Genomic DNA, 17,749 nt, shown 5'->3' on the forward strand with positions numbered 1-17,749 from the left:
TGTTGATGCCAGTTCAATTCCTATTCAAGAGGGAGTTAGATATGGCCCTTATGGCTAAGGGGATCAAGGGGTATGGAGAGAAAGCAGGAAAGGGGTACTGAGGGAATGATCAGCCATGATCTTATTGAATGGTGGTGCAGGCTCGAAGGGCCGAATGGCCTACTCCTGCACCTATTTTCTATGTTTCTATGTTTCTATACCGAGGGGCAGATTTAGCACCTGGAAAAAGATGGACGCAATGAGCTAATGCACTGCGTGCATGTCTTTCAAAGCCTGATGTGACTTTCACCCTGATAAGTAAGAGTCACATTCTCACATAGGTTGTGATAGAGGGAGCGGGAAGGGTGTTGAGTCAGGCTGGTTAGATTTGACTGTTTTTGGTGCCTTCTGCTGACTGCAATTCTTTGGAGCGATTCCACTGCTGGATCTTAGTCTAAGGGGTTAAAAGTGCACTGTGCGATATCATATCCATCACCAATATCACACATCACGATTTCAACCTTTCAGTGGCTTTATCTTCTAACCTACATTCTTTCTATTTTTTTCTTGGTTAAGCTTGATCAAGAAAATCCTCTTCCTTTATGTTCCATTAGTTCCATTAAATAGTTCTTCTTTAACAAGGCCTCTTCACTTAACGCACGGAGAGCCAGTGAAAGGGAGACTGGGCTTCAAGTGGCCACCCTGGCGGTGCTAGGTACCACCAATAGGAACATAAGTACAGCAGTGGGCCATTCAGCCCCTTCAGCCTGTTCTGCCATTCAGTTCAATCAGGGCTGAACTGTACCTCAGCTCCATTTACTCACCATTGCTCCACATCACTTGATATCCTTAATATAAATCTAGCTGTGAATCCACTAAATAAAATGCACTCTTGCAGGTCCCGCGAGCCTTTGTGAATCTTGTGGAGATGCAGAATATCGACAACCTGCACCAGTTCTATGACAGGGGTCTCTCTACTCCTGAACTGAGGTAAAATGTTCTGTTAAAACTTATGGATCTGCCTGTGGTGTCAGTTTTGAATGAGAGAACCAGACTTTGTAAAGGCACGTTTGTGACTTTTGTTTCAGGGGCTGGTGTGACTGTCTGGTCAAACGCCATGACTCAGCAAAGTTATCTGCGCACATCATTAGCTGGGACTTCCGGGTAAGTAACCTTTCACCTCATGTGCATTTTATTTGTTCAAATAACTTCAGTTCGTTATCACTGAATTATACAAGAATTTGTATTTATAGAACAATACAGTTATAAAGTAATTATAAAAAACTGAGTAACACGACACATGCTGCTGTATAGTTTGAACTGAACATGCACAGACATACATCGAGAGTCCTGTACAATGATGCAATTTTTCACACTTGGATGGGGGGTTATTACTATTTAGCCAGGGTCTTTCCTTGCCAAGGCGAACAAATCATCCGGGATACCCAGACCGAGGGCCCAAGTTTCGGGTGGAGTTGCTCCTAGTTTTTTGGAGCAACTAGTTTAGTTTGGAGTATGTTAGAAATTGCAATTCTTGGATATTAGTTTGCTCCAGTTCTAGTGAGTTAGTTTAGGTTGGCTTTAGGTAAAGTACTTTTTTTTCAAAAGGGGGTGTGTCCAGCCACTCAGGCCTGGTTTGCAAGTTTCGGCAGTGAAAACTTACTACAAACTAACTTAGGATGGAGTAAGTGTCCACTTTTGTAAGTTCTGAAAAACCTTACCTAGAGTTAAGTTTGGTGCAGGCACAGCCAGAGACGGGGGGTGGGAAGCATTAAACACAAAGGACACATCAACATCACAACAGGGGGGTAAGGGAAGTTAGAGGATTTTCCATAAACACCTTCACAACAACATTAAAGAAGCAAAGTACATTTAAAGCACTAAGTGCTAAACAAATCAGTACATTTAAAGCACCAAGCACTAAACGAAGCACAAAAAGTAATAAGCAATTAATTAATAAAAAATAGGAGGAACCCTGCACGTAAAGCACCAAGACCAAAGTAATAAGTAATCAATCAATAAAAAATAGAAGTCCTACCTTTAGGTGAAGGGAAGGTATCTCTGTCAGTGTCTCTCTCTGTAGTGTGTCTCTCTCTCTGTATCTGACAATGAGGGGTGCGGGGGGGGGGGGGGGGTGGAATGTGTGTCTATGTGTGGGAGTGGGGGGGTGTGTGTGTGGGAGGGGTGTGTGTGTGTGTGTGTGTGGGGGGGGGGTGGGAGGGGAGTGTGTGTGTGTGTGGGGTGGGTGGGAGGGGGGTGTGTGTGGGGGTGGGGGGGGTGTGAAGGTGTGTATGTTGGGGTGGGAGGGTGTGGGGGTGTGGGTGTGTGTGTGTGTGGGGGCGTGGGGGGTGTGTGGGTGGGGGGTGTGTGAGAGGGGATGTGGGGTTGGGTGTGGGTGTGTGTGTGTGGGGAGGGATGTGGGGGAGAGGCTGGAAGGAGGCACCCCTGCTCTCTCCTCCGGCCCTTCAATCATTGAGTGCCCCCCAACCCACGCTCCTTCCTCCGGCCCTTCGATCATTGAGTGCCCCGAAACCCACGCTCCTCCATCCCTTGCCACGCTCCCCCCCCCTCCCCACCCCTCCCCACCCCGGTTGCCATGCGCCCCCCCACCTCCTCCCGGTACCCACACCCCCCTCCTCCCGGTACCCACGTTCCCCCTCCTCCCGGTACCCACGCTCCCCCTCCTCCCGGTACCCACGCTCCCCCCTCCTCCCGGTACCCACGCCCCTCCTCCTCCCGGTACCCACGCTCCCCCCTCCTCCCAGTACCCACACCCCCCTCCTCCCGGTACCCACACCCCCCTCCTCCCGGTACCCACGCTCTCCCTCCTCCCGGTACCCACGCTCCCCCCTCCTCCCAGTACCCACACCCCCCTCCTCCCGGTACCCACGCCCCTCCTCCTCCCGGTACCCACGCTCCCCCCTCCTCCCGGTACCCACACCCCCCTCCTCCCGGTACCCACACCCCCCTCCTCCCGGTACCCACGCCCCTCCTCCTCCCGGTACCCACGCTCCCCCCTCCTCCCGGTACCCACACCCCCCTCCTCCCGGTACCCACGCTCCCCCCTCCTCCCGGTACCCACGCCCCTCCTCCTCCCGGTACCCACGCTCCCCCCTCCTCCCAGTACCCACACCCCCCTCCTCCCGGTACCCACGCTCCCCCCTCCTCCCAGTACCCACACCCCCCTCCTCCCGGTACCCACGCTCCCCCCTCCTCCCAGTACCCACACCCCCCTCCTCCCGGTACCCACGCTCCCCCCTCCTCCCAGTACCCACACCCCCCTCCTCCCGGTACCCACGCTCCCCCTCCTCCCAGTACCCACACCCCCCTCCTCCCGGTACCCACGCTCCCCCCTCCTCCCAGTACCCACACCCCCCTCCTCCCGGTACCCAAGCTCCCCCCTCCTCCCAGTACCCACACCCCCCTCCTCCCGGTACCCACGCTCCCCCTCCTCCCGGTACCCACGCTCCCCCCTCCTCCCGGTACCCACGCTCTCCCCCCCAGTACCCACGCTCTCCCCCCCGTACCCACGCTCCCCCTCCTCCCCGTACCCACGCTCCTCCACCCCGTACCCACGCCCCCCCCCCGTACCCACGCTCTCCCCCCCAGTACCCACGCTCCCCCCCCCCCACCCACGCTCCCCCCCCCGTACCCACGCCCCCCCCCCGTACCCACGCTCTCCCCCCCAGTACCCACGCTCTCCCCCCGTACCCACGCTCCTCCCCCCCGTACCCACGCCCCCCCCCCGTACCCACGCTCTCCCCCCCAGTACCCACGCTCTCCCCCCGTACCCACGCTCCTCCCCCCCGTACCCACGCCCCCCCCCCGTACCCACGCTCCTCCCCCCCGTACCCACGCCCCCCCCCGTACCCACGCTCTCCCCCCCCGTACCCACGCTCCTCCCCCCCGTACCCACGCTCCCCCTCCTCCCCGTACCCACGCTCCCCCCCCCCGTACCCACGCTCCTCCCCCCCGTACCCACGCCCCCCCCCCGTACCCACGCTCCTCCCCCCGTACCCACGCCCCCCCCCCGTACCCACGCCCCCCCCCCAGTACCCACGCTCTCCCCCCCGTACCCACGCTCCTCCCCCCGTACCCACGCCCCCCCCCCGTACCCACGCTCTCCCCCCCAGTACCCACGCTCTCCCCCCCGTACCCACGCTCCCCCTCCTCCCCGTACCCACGCCCCCCCCCGTACCCACGCTCTCCCCCCCAGTACCCACGCTCTCCCCCCCGTACCCACGCTCCCCCTCCTCCCCGTACCCACGCCCCCCCCCCGTACCCACGCTCTCCCCCCCCGTACCCACGCTCCTCCCCCCCGTACCCACGCTCTCCCTCCCAGTACCCACGCTCTCCCCCCGTACCCACGCTCCCCCCCCCCGTACCCACGCCCCCCCCCCGTACCCACGCTCTCCCTCCCAGTACCCACGCTCTCCCCCCGTACCCACGCTCCCCCCCCCCCCGGTACCCACGCTCCCCCCCCGTACCCACGCTCCCCCCCCCGGTACCCATGCTCCCCCCGCCCCCCCGTACCCACACTCCCCCTCCCGGTATCCACGCTCTCCCGAGCCATTGCGCAGGCGCGCATGCTCCAGCGCGCCTGCGCAACGCTGCCGGCTCTGAGAAGAAGGCATGATCCCTAGCCCCGCCCCCCTGCAGGCAGGCTCCTCCCCAGGGAAACTACGCTGCGCCACGCCACTCCACGCCATGGTCCAGGAGGACCGGAGAATTGCTGCTGAATATTCCGGCGCACCTTCGAGCCCAGGCAGGTCACGTAAGTCTCGGAGGTGCGCCGTTTTCACCAGATGCCGAAACTTGGGCCCCTAATTTCTATCCACTAACGCCTGCTAGAACAGATGTAGATCTGTGTGAGTGTGTGCTTGCTTGTGTGTGTACACTTGTGTGCATGTGTGTGTGCATGCATGTATGTGTGTGTGTGTATCCACATGCTTGCTTGTGCATTTGTTTTTGTGTGCACGTGTGTGTGTGTGTGTGTGTGTGTGTGTGTGTGTGTGTGTGTGTGTGTGTGAGATAAAACCATGAAATTGAAACACGGGCCTCAGAAAAAGGGACCGGTCATTTAGGACTGAGATGAAGAGAGATTTCTTCAGTCAAAGGTTTGTGAATCTTTGGACTTCTCTATCCCAGAGAGCTGGGGTCAGTCCTTGAGTATATTCAAGGCAGAGCTTGATACATTTTTGGCAACTAAGGGAATTAAGGGTTATGGGGCTAGATTTTCCATGTTTTTTGCTTGCTTAACGCCCACTTAATGTCTATTTTAGCGCTGAAATCACGTATAACGCCCATATATCGCCCATTTCGCCACAAAATGGAAACTGACGGGCTTTTTTCGGAAACTTATCGGCGAGCGTTACTTTCACCATGTGCGTAATGCCGGGAAAAAATAAGACCGCCCGCCCACTTTTTTTTGGCAGAATCATCAGAATGAGCGAAATCAGTGCCCATATCGCCCAGCGTTACTTTCCGCACGCAATCAACACCGAGATTCAATAATACTGCCCGCCCATTTTTTTTTGTCGTAAAGATCACATTTGCCGAAACTGACGCCCAGGAGATTGCCCAGCGTCACTTTCACCACATAGCACACGTATCGCCCACAATATCACTCGCCCAAAAAACTGCCCAGAAAACGTGGAGCTGCCATTTTTAAATTCTCAGGTCGCTTCATTCAAAAGGCTACTTCAACTTCGGGGAGTTTGCATTGACTCTGGAGTTCTTCTCAGGTGAAGTGACCATCTCAACAGACATATTTTCAGACTCTGGACTATTGGGGGTTTACTCCAGGTGTATTTTAGTGAGGAAATTATTGCTTCTGATCAATCGCTATTATACTTTCATTGCAATGGGGCCAGCTATTTCTCAGCCTGCATCGATTAATATGCAGATGCTGCAGAGTGCAGATGGCTCAATGTGTGATGTGCCATCATTATGTGCCCAATTTAAGATGTGCAAGAATGAGGAGGAGGGCCAGACCATACACACCTCGCATGTACAGGGAAAAGAGGTCTGACCACACCTGCCTTCGGAGACTGCGCTTCCACAAGGTGGTGTTCAGTGAAATATGTGAGCTCATCAAGGAGGTCAAGGTCACCATGGCACTGTCTTTCTACGTGTCCGGTTCCTTACGGGCCTCCGCAGTCGAGATTTCCCCTCTGTCTCACCATCATCATCATAGGCCGTCCCTCGGAATCGAGGAAGATTTGCTTCCACTCTCAAAATGAGTTCTCTGATGGCTGAACAGTCTGATACGAGAGCCACAGACCCTGTTACAGGTGGGACAGACATTCGTCGAGGGAAGGGGTCAGTGGGGCTGGTTTGCCGTGCGCTCCTTCCGCTGCCTGCGCTTGGCCTCTTCACGCTCTTTGCGTTGAGACTCGAAGAGCTCAATGCCCTCCTGGATGCACTTTTTCCACCTCGGGTGGTCTTCGGCCAGGGTCTCCCAGGTGTCAGTGGTGATGTCGCACTTTACCAGGGAGGCTTTGAGGGTGTCCTTATAATGTTTCTGCTGTCCTCCTTTGGCTCGTTTACCACGAAGGAGCTCCACATAAAGCATTTGCTTTGGGAGTCTCGTTTCTGGCATGCGAACTATGTGGCCTGCCCAGCGAAGCTGATTGAGTGTGGTCAGTGCTTCAATACTGGGGATGTTAGCCTGGTCAAGGACACTGATGTTGGTGCGCCTGTCCTTCCAGGGGATTTGCAGGATCTTGTGGAGACATCGTTGGTGATATATCTCCAGCGACTTGAGGTGCCTTCTATACATCGACCATGTCTCAGATCCATACAGGAGGGTGGGTATTACTATAGCCCTGTAGACCATGAGCTTGGTGGTAGATTTGAGGGGCTGGTCTTCAAACACTCTTTTCCTCAGATGGCCGAAGGCTGCACTGGCACACTGGAGGCGAGGTCTCACCATGCCACCCATCGCTGCATTAGACAGATCATGGAGGCCCTGTACGCGAGAAGAATGGACTTTATCAGCTTCCCCATAACCACAGAGGCTCAGACTGACAGGGCTGGAGCATTCTACCACATTGCTAAGTTCCCCAGGGTGCAGGGAGCTATACAGTGCACTCACATCGCTATGCAGTCACCTTCTCAGGACCCGGAGCTTTTTCGTAACAGAAAAGGATTTCACTCGCTGAAGGTCCAACTAGTTGTCCACCACAACCAGATCATCATGGCAGTGAATGCCAAATGTTCAGGCAACTTCGATGAGGCTCACATCCTGAGTGAGAGTGCTATCTCTGACATCTTTGTCAGTCACGAGGACAATGCTGGATGCTTGGTAATAACCGATATGGCCTAACCACCTGGCTGATGATCCCCTACGTGACACCCACACCGAGGCCGAGAAGCGATACAACCAGAGCCACAGAGACACACGCAATGTGGCCCAGAAAACAATAACTGTGCTTAAGCAGCGCTTCAGATGTCTGGACCACTCAGGAGGGGAGCTACAATACAACCCTGAGCAAGTAGGTAAATTCATGGTCGTGTGCTCCATGCTGCACAACCTGGCTATCAGGAGGGGGCAAGAATTGCCAGAAGGGACTGATGCTCCATCTCAGGAGAAGAGGAAGAGGAGGACGAGGGGCTGGATGCTGACCTAGGGCCAGACAATCAGGCTGGCTATGCAACTATGCCCACGACCTCCTCCAGTCCACAGGAAAGGGCCCGTGGTGGCTACATAGCTGCAAGACTCTTACGTGAGGAGTTGATAGCTGAACGATTTGCCTGAAAGAACATTGCTGTGAGTGACAACACTGACACACTGCTGTGTGTGTGCAGCTCAGACATCAATGGTGCCCATCAGCTTGGTGCCAGTTAAAGTTTACGTTGATTGAAGTTAAGTTTTATTTAACCCTTTCATGTTAAGGAATCACCAGTGTGTAACGGTCCAGCTATCTGAGACAATGCGCAACAAGATTATGTTCAATAAAAAATGTTTTATGCCAACATTGGTCTGAAATCATAAATATCACAGGCAACAACACCCAACCCCTGCCCACACCCCACTTTTTCCACCATTGACATCAATCAAATGTTCAACATGTCCAGCAACACAGAATACAAATGCAAGGCAGGAGGGTGGTCCCCTCCCCCCATACATTATAACAAATTGCATACACCCAGCTGGAGATATAACATAGCCATCACCTGCGGACGTACACCTCACTTTCCTTTCCCCCTCCCCTTCTTCTCCCCACCTCTACCCCTTACCCTCCTCGCTCCATGGTGCCTGGCCTAAGAGCTCCTCAGGTGGTACCTCATTGGGGGGGATGAAGGCAGAGGTGGTGGTTGCATGGGCACGGGAGCGGGGGGCACCAAGGGTGAAACATTCTCTGAAGCAGAAGCAAGATCTTGGTCCTGCCTCTCATCTGTCGCGCCCTGGGACCACTGGGAGGCCTGTGCCAGCAGTGTTCCTGGCTATCGCCTCCAGGGTCTCAGCCATCTGCGGAATGTACTCGGTCATGGTGGCCAGCTGTCGGGATATGCCCCGCAATGCTTTGAGGAGCTGGTCACCATGGTCTACAGTCCTCCTGGACAACTGTACCATCTCTCCGCTCTCATGTGGCACTCGTGGAACAGACCTGCTGCGTCCACGAAACCTCTGCAGGGTCGGCGCCGTCCTGGGGACAAATGGGGTACCACGTGGTGAGGTGCTTGGGCCTGGAACCTCCAGAATGGAGGCGGGAATGACTGGGGGAGCACTAGATGGCCTTGGGGTGGAATGGCTTCTGGAGCGTGGCGATGCAGGTTCCTCGAAGTCCACGCTCTCATCCGTGGAGAACAGACCCAGCGAATTGACGGGTGAGAATCGGAGCTCCTCAGCACCAGATGTAGGATCGTCTGCCGACTCCTGCCCCGCGCCCCCACCTTCACAAATTAGGTTATTAGAGGAGAAGGGGGTGCTAGGATCACAAGGTGAGTCCAGCGCTACACACAGCATTTGCACGACAAAAGCACCACCGCTCTCAAAATCATCGCAGACATCACATTTCATGACCATCAACACATTTGCATTGCAATGGTTTTCATTTGGCCAGAATTATTTCTAGGACACTTTTAGAAATCATCTATCATATATGATTGTTTGGATATGAGTAGGTATGGCATCTATTGGCTTCACATCATGCAATGGTGTAAGCTTTACTCACGTGGCATCACTTCAGGGTCTGCAGATGCTTTCGTGGCTGTCCGGGTGTGCTTCCCCACGAGTGCTAGCACTCGCTCCTCCTTGTCAGTGATGGCGCTGGGGACTGGTGGCCCCCCCCACCCGTTCACCTCTGCATGGACCTCATCGTCGATACCTTCTTCTGTAAAAGGTGACAGGACGACATGGTATGAGATCATTGCGTGATATCATTGCCAGGTACTGTCACAGAGACTGATACAACACATAACCGACAGATGTAATCATGATTAATATGATAATTAGCATTCTTTACCTAAAGACGTACACCGTTACCGCAGGCTTTGACTACAACATTCCCGGTAAAAATGAAAGACCTCACATCTGCTGATAGTCACCCATGACTGTTACAAATCAAATTATATAAATACAGAAGTACATTTAAATAAATGTAATACTTACTCTTGCGGATCCCACAAGGTCGTTCCATCGTTTGCGGCATTGGTTGCCCTCACGCACCTCGTTGGTCACCGACGAGACCACCTCTGCGATCTCGGTCCATATCTTCTGGTAGGCCTTTGGGGTGGGCTTCCCACGACCTCCCTGTGTCAAATCACCCCAGCGTAGCTCGACCTCCTGCAGGAGGGAGGCATTTGCCTCATCCGAGAACATCCTCACTCTTTTGCGCCCTCCAGTGTGCTCCTCTCCCAGCTCACTGCTCTCTCCAGCGTGCTGTGATGCCTCCTCCCCTCCCTCCATTATAGGCCAAATTCGGGCAAATATGTGGCTGGTAATAGATAATTGTTGTTTCCCTATTTGCTCTAAAGCTCCAAATTCTCCCTTCCTCCTCCCAAAGCTGCCACATCACACTCAGACACGCCTTCAGTCCCTCTCAGCTCCCTCTCTGTCTCCTCTTCTGCGCATGTCATGATGACCCTTGACCTCCTGAATCGTGGGAATCGAACGTTGCCATGCTGTTGCTAAGGACAGCGACACTTTACGGCAGAAGGTCAGAGAGATTTAACGCTAATGCCCATTTCATATCTCTCGCGGTAACGCCCAATTTAAAAAATGGAGACGAGGTGCTTTGAGAATGGCTGAGAAGCCGGCGATCGGAAGACCCATTTTTACCACCCACGCCGGAAATCACGCCCATTTTTGGGCGATCTGCACAAAAATGTAAAATCTAGCCCTTGGGGTTAGTGTGGAAAGATGGAGTTGAGGTAGAAGATCTGCCATGATCTTGATGAATGGCGGAACATGCTCATAGAGTCATAGAAATTTACAGCACGGAAGGAAGCCATTTTGGCCCTTCGTGTCCGCAGCTGCCAACAAAGAGCTATCCAGCCTAATCCCACTTTCCAACTCTTGGTCTGTAGCCCTGTAGGTTACGGCACTTCAAGTGCGCATCTAAGCACTTTTTGAATGTGGTGAGGGTTTCTGCCTCCCTTTCAGGCATTGAGTTCCAGACCCCCAGCACCTTCTGGGTGAAGACATTTCCCCTCATATCTCCTCTAAACCTCCAACCAATTACTTTAAATCTATGCCCCCTGGTTGTTGACCCCTCAGCTAAGGGAAATAAGTCCTTCCTATCTACTCTATCTCGGCCCCTCATAATTTTGTACACCTCAATAAGGTCTCCCCCTCCTCCTCCTCTGTTCCAAGGAAAACAAACCCAGCCTATCCAATCTTTCCTCATATCTAAAATTCTCCAGTCCTGGCAACATCCTCGTAAATCTCTTTTGTACCCTCTTGAGTACAATCACATATTTCCTCTAACCAGAACTGCACGCAGTATTCTAGATGTGGCCTAACTATGGCTCAAAGGACCATATGGCCTACTTTAGCTCCTATTTCTTATATTCTCATGATCAGACTCAACTTGGGCCCACATGTGAACTTCCTTGGCTGATGTAATAGGGAGTGAAACTGGACTTAGAAGAGAAAATGAAAGGGGAATTTTTTTTTAACGAAACAATTTTTCTGACCTTTGTAGTGTGGTTGTTTCTCCAGAATGTCCTCCAAGAGCTGGTGTATTCTGGCATCTATGACAAACGCGATGATTTCACGGTGGTTTTGCAGCCCTTTCTCAGAAACATGGAGATTCCTCTCACTGCAGTAAGTCTATAAAAATCCAATGACTCTGATATCAGGAATGTGAGGAGGGAGCGAGAGGCAAACCTGGAAAGTCCGGGGATGCGAAGGTCTTGCCAAAGTTAATGACAGGACCCCATTGTAGTTTTTTTCTTCGGTTCCCTGCCTGGCAGCCGACCAAATAACCAGCGGCGAGATCGAATCAGGGTACGTGGGGACGGTATTGGGCAATTGGGAAGGGGGTGGGGGGAGGTGGGGTGGAAGGCTTGAGAGGGTAGGAAGAGATTTGCAATTGGGAAGGGTAGAAGGCCAGATATCGGGGCTTGACTGGGGGTGGTCTGCGATCATGGTGGGGCGAGAGAGAGGCCGCAATTGACAGAGGGGAGGCTGTAGGCTTCCTTGAGGGGCTAGAGGGAGCACTCAATTGCACTATGGAAGCCTGATTTAAATATGTTAATGAAGTGTCCCATCTCTCCAAGGCGGGACACTCACACGGCACGAAACCCGCCGCCGTGTAAACGCAAATGGGCGCGTGCACGGCGGGTTGGGGATGTGTTCCCCATTTTTACCCTCCCCGACCCCCTCCCACCTGTCGCGAGGGGGTTAATTACAAGGCCAAAATCATTTGGTTTGAAATTGCACGATGTGATGACTTTAAAAAAAATTTCACGAGCAAATGTTAAAATGTGTTGTTTGCACAAGAAGTATTTGATCCATGGCACAGTGCAGGCGGCTGTTGCGAAACAAATGTTATTGGCCTCATTCCAAGGATGTTAGCTCCCAAGGTCCCTCCTCAGGTAGGTCAATGACTGCCAGTTGGCTTCTGGCCATGAGGCAGGGAGGTTTGGTCTGCAGCAGGGAAGCTTCTGGTTTACATCCAGAGTTAATATCTCATTGAAAATATCGCGCTCAAAGTGAGTTAAAAAGATACCATATTAATTAGGCTCTGGCGATGATGCTCCAACAATAGTGTTAGGTAGGGAATTTCAGGTCTGACCCAGTGATGAGGAAGGAACGACAATATAGATCTAAGTCAGGGTGGTGTGTGACTTGGAGAGAAACTTGGAGATGATGGTCTTTTCAGTGTTAGAGGGAGGAAGGTGCTGTTGAGGTAACCTTGCCGAGTTGCTGCAGTGCGTCCTGTAGATCGTACATACTGCAGCCATAGTGTGCCAGGAGTGGAGGAGGTGGATATTGAGTTCCATGGTAGTAACCTGCTCTGACCTGGGAGTGATTATAGACTGGAATCTAATTGAGGGGTTCAGATGGCTGACCCAGTGTACTGGTTGTTTGTTCCGCGAGAGACTATTTTGACCATGTTTTCTCTGTGTTCATTGTTCCTGACAGGATGGTAAACCCGATCTCAGCTACTTTTCACAGGATGGCTTCCATTTCAGTGACAGGAGCCGTGCCTTGTTAGCCAGCGGTCTTTGGAATAACATGGTGTGTATACGGTTTTTTTATTTCCCATTTATCTGTAGCTGCTCTGTCACTACTCTTGCAGCCATACCAGCTTTCCATTGAAAGTAACACAATGGAAAATCGGGCTTGCATTTTAAAATGGGGCCGGTTTTACCCTTTGGCAGGAGGTTGTAAATTACCACCCTGCCCTCCCCTCACCTCACATATCTGGCTGTCAGTTGGTGGAGTGAAACTTGGATTGTAGCCTGGAATTACATAGAATGACATAGAATGTATAGCACAGAAACAGGCCATTCAGCCCAACTGGTCCATGCCAGTGTTTATGCTCGGCATGCGCTTCCCACCTCTTGATTAGATTCCAGCCTGTAATCACTCCCAGGAATCCATCATTCTATAATGTTGTGTAGTTGGAGCGACACTGTACAACATTATTCTACAAACGCAACACATTCATACCAAACCCCTCCCGCCTGTTATGTTATCTGATGTGTTACCCTACTTAAACCACTAGACAAGTTAACACGAAAGCAAAATACTGTGGATGCTGGAAATCAGAAAATGTTGGAAACACTCAGAAGGTCAGACAGCATCTGTGGAGAGAGAAAAACACAGGGGTAGAAATTCCGTCGCGCCTCTGTTGCAGCATCAACCCAGGCAGAGCGGTAACATTTGTGTCGGGAAATGGTTTGCGTCTCCAGCTGCAAGATTTACCCTGAGTGTGGAGCAGAGCACGAAGGGGGTGGTTCCACACCTCTTTTATAGCGCTAGGCCGGCTGAGCAAATGAAAATCCCGAAGTAAACAGCTGGCCTCCGAGGACCCTAAGAGAGGCTTCTGTGAAACAAAAATCTGAAAATAAACACCAAAAACATTCCCAATACTATCCTGACGCCACATCCACCTGAATCGCAAAAATAAAAAAAATAATAAACAATCACACTTCCCTTCGGTACACATTCCTTCCCTCACTGCGGCCGCTACAGCTGGAACTGCCAGCTTTCACAGGCGGTCCCATTAGGGCGCGCTGCGGGGCGCTACGGATTGGACGAGCTTCAAATTTCGAGCCGGTGTCACAACCGGGGGCGTTGCACACTGGCTCGCCCCTCCCGGCCGGTACTGCTCCGCGCCCCCTCAAACCCGGCACCGAATGTCCCAGCGGAGCGCTGGAAGTGGCCGCCTGCCCAGAAATGCTCTCAGTCGCCACTATCGCCCTCCGGGGCGAAAACAGAGGCAGCAACCAATCGAAAATCCAGCCCAGAGTGTTTCAGGTCAATGATCTTTTTTCTCAACTGGAAAAAGTTAGAGATGTAACAGTTTTTAAGCACGTACACAAGCAGGGAGGGGCGAGGAGGAAGAAAGAATAAAAAGGAAGGTGTGTTGATAGGATGGAAGGCAGGAGAAATTAAATGACAAAAGGGATGATGGTGCAGGGCAAAAAGTGTTGCAGCACTGTCGGACAGGTTTACACCCAAAAGTGTTCATACGATAGTATCACATAGCATAGTTTCTTTGTTTATATACCACTCTCTTATGTATATATAGGATGCCATTCCTAATTTACTGTTATCTGTACTACTTTGCCTGACGAGAACATAACTCCAGGAGACAATGATGGGCATTTACCCCTCAGTCCACGATGGGACGCCCTTATCCTAGGTCACTCTAATAGAACCTCTAGCCCTCAGTGCTGCAACAAACTGCTTCCTATTGGACCATACCGAGTTGCTTTGTAAACAATCGCATTTAAAAACTAAGAACCGAAAATACTGATTTGGAATTTCTGCATCTTGGCCTGATAATATCGTAGCTCTTTTTGCAACTAACAAAATGTCACCAGCACTTTGGAAGATTCCACAATAGTTGTCTGCGTTCCCAAACACTTTGGGTTCATTGACCTTTTGCCATTGCTGTTTCTAGGGAAAAAAAGCAAAACAAGCATTATCTCAAAAGTCTTAGCTAATCTGAGATACTTCAGATAAGATAAAGGATTGCTGTGCATCAATGAACTGTTTATTTTTTATGTCATTATTGCGGTATTTCTTTCTCAATAAGTGATGAGAAAGAAAAAATAAATTTGTTTAGATCAGAGGTTAAATTCCTTGGGCGTTTCAAACCTATTTAATTTAAAAACAAAATGATAAGGAGATGGCTGTTGATAAAGCTCTACTGCGTATTAAGCAGGGGATTTAGTGGATCACGCACATCAAACTCAGTCACGATTCTATACAGTGCTGGATCTTTTACATCCACCTGAGAGTACAGGTGGGGCCTCAGTTTAATTTCTCATCTGAGTAATGGCACCTCTGACAGTGCAGCACTCCCTCAGTACTGCACTGAAGTGCCAGCCTGGATCGTGTGCTCATGATTCTGCAGTGCAGCTTAAACCCACGGCCTACTGACTCAAAGGCGAGAGTGCTGCCACTGAAAAGCTTGGTTAAAGAGATGGATTTTAAGTAGGAAGATGCAAAGGTGAAGACGTTCAGGGAAAGCGTGGGGCTTGTATGGCTGAAAACGTACCCACCAATGATGGGGCGAAGAGGAGAAACCAGAGATGGAGAAATGCACAATTCTCAGGGATTTGTTGGGCTGGAGGAGGTTACAGAGAGGTGACAGAAAGTTTATGCTGACATTAATTTTTACGTTGATGCCAGGTTTCTGTTTGTGCCGCCTATCAGTGGTTGGCCAGAAGTCAGATTTCTCTTCCTACAAAGAGGAAAGTTCTGGAATGTTTTCTCAGCCAAATTGGCAGAAACAGGCGTCAGGTTGCTTGCATATTTTAATGAGGGGCCTAATACCTGTTGAAGGACCCCTCTGTAAATTTAGTGCCCAGCTCCGAATTCTGCAGTGCCCCTGGGGCCACCAATGAAAGTTGAGAGTCTGCACCTCTGGGGTCTACCTGCCTTTCTTCTGACACATTCCCGGTCCATGGGAACCTTTCTCCTCTATGCCACATTTTCCATGCTTTGCTCCCCCTCTGCTATTCTGCTGTAACCATTTTCACCTCCTCTGGCCACATCTTTTGTTTCTCTGACGAAAGGTCATTGACCTGAAGCGTTAACTCTGTTTCTCTCTCCACAGTATTCCTGCTGAGAATTTCCAACATTTTCTGTTTTTATTTCAGATTTCCAGCATCCGCAGTATTTTGCTTTTGATTTTTGTTTCTATACTTGTCTCATCATCACCTCCTTTTGCCTTGCACCATCATCCCTTTTGTCATTTAATCACTTCTGCCCTCCACCTATCCCCTTTGTTCTCCCCTTTCTCTGCCTCTGTACTTGCTTAAAAACTGTTAAATCTCTAGGGGGGAGAAATTCGGTTGGTTAGCGCCACCCGTTCGGGGCCCAATCACCTCCCACGCTGTCAGCACCTGCTGCGAACTTCAGTGAAGGTTTAGTGGCGGCACTGGCAATTTGCGCTGCGTTCACTAGCACTGCCCACTCGGTGATGTCACCGAGCGTGCAACGCCCCCGTAATCCCGCACTTGCAAAATTGACTCTTTAGCCTGCGGTAGTGCCTGTCGATATCATCCAGAGTGCCAGGTAAATGCTGAAATTTCACTTTTTCAACTTTTATTTATGTGTTGCAGTAGTGGGGAAGTGTGGGTGAGGTTTATTGAATTTTTCAGCAGGAACTGTTTTTTCAGGTGCATCCTAGTGCCAAAAGATTGAGTAGGCCCTCCCGCAGTATCGCTCCATTAGCACCCTAAGAGGAGTGTAGAACGCTTCTCTTAGCGCTCCACTCTCCTCTTGAGGTAATACAACTGAATATCCCACTTTGAGGCGGTAGACATCGCCCAGTGCTAAAGGTAGGGTTCTGGGGGCCGTCACCGCCTCAAAGCGGGCGATACCGAATTTCTAGCCCTTAACATTTTCCAGTTCTGATGAAAGGTCATCAACCTGAAATGTTAATTCTGTTTCTCTCTCCACGGATGCTAAATTACCCGCTGAGTGAATTCCAGCATTTTCTGGTTTTTTCTCTCTCAGAAACACTGTTTGTTCAAGAGGTTACTGATATGGGAGTTTAGAGGAAAGGTCTTGTCCCTCGTTAACAAATAATCCAGATGTGATACTGCACGGTGAGGTTTTTGCAAAGGCCCTAGAATCAGAGTACTTAGCAATGAAGTAGATGCTGGAGGATCGGCCAATCTCTGATAATGTCATGTTAATTGCTGCAGCGATATACAAATGATCAAAGATAGTTCAAGTGCGATAAGACATTTGCCTTGCCTCTTGCTGCTGTTATCGTCACTTCTCTTGTTGTTACTACAATTGCTGCCTCTGCCACTTCTACAATGTGGCCATTCCCATTTTATTTGAACATTTCTGTTTATTCTGGCCTCATTGCTTTCACCTCACCACCCCACTCCCGCCAACCCATTCCTATTTCTATTTCTCTTATTCATTCTCAGGATGTGAGTGTTGCTGGCGAGACCAGTATTTATTGCCCATCCCTAATTGCCCTTGAGAAGGTGGTGGTGAGCCGCCTTCTTGAACCGCTGCAGTCCGTGTGGTGGACATACTCCAAAAGTGCTGTTTGGTAGAGAGTTGCAGGATTTTGACCCAGTGATGATGAAACAACTCTTCATGTTGTCTCTGTCCTTCCTGCAAGGTTATTTGGAAAGATCTGCGGGGTGGGGTTAATTGAATAGCTCTTTCAAAGAACCGGCACAGTCACAATGGGCCGAACAACCTCCTTCTGTGCTGTATGATCCTATAGAGGTGCCTCCAGGTTGTCAAGTCTAATTAAAACCATGCTGATTATGGCATTGGCTTAAGGCACTGAGCCCAAATGTGGTGCGGCATCAGTAATGGAACATGGAACGGAACAACATAGCCCCTCATATCTGGTCTGTAGATGCGTCCCTCACCTTTTGGCTCATGCGATAGCACAGGGGCAAACGCTATGGCTGTCAAATGCCGGGATGTGGACCCAACCCGATAATGAGTTCAACAAAATGGCGGGTGACGCGGTCGCACTCCACTGCGCTGTGCCACGGCCTGGTGGCGCACGAGTTTTCAACCCGCCATATTGGACTTAGCAACAGGCGGGCTGGAGCAGCGGCAGTTCAGGTTTGCTGAATCATTCGATCAGTCCGAACTTCA

The 17,749-nt window shown here is 51.3% G+C and overlaps 1 protein-coding gene across 1 annotated transcript in view; it reads left to right on the forward strand.

The window, feature by feature from the left end:
* The window catches only part of plb1 (phospholipase B1), a 326,472-nt gene that overhangs the window by 109,194 nt on the left and 199,529 nt on the right, over positions 1-17,749 (forward strand). Inside the window, exons 15-18 of the mRNA XM_070884250.1 lie at positions 878-969; positions 1,068-1,143; positions 11,147-11,251; positions 12,575-12,670. Of these exons, the coding sequence (XP_070740351.1) occupies positions 878-969; positions 1,068-1,143; positions 11,147-11,251; positions 12,575-12,670 (369 nt within the window). The remainder of the gene's footprint in view (positions 1-877; positions 970-1,067; positions 1,144-11,146; positions 11,252-12,574; positions 12,671-17,749) is intronic.

Source organism: Pristiophorus japonicus, chromosome 7 (genome assembly GCF_044704955.1).
Source record: "Pristiophorus japonicus isolate sPriJap1 chromosome 7, sPriJap1.hap1, whole genome shotgun sequence".
Classification (NCBI taxonomy): Eukaryota; Metazoa; Chordata; class Chondrichthyes; family Pristiophoridae; genus Pristiophorus; species Pristiophorus japonicus.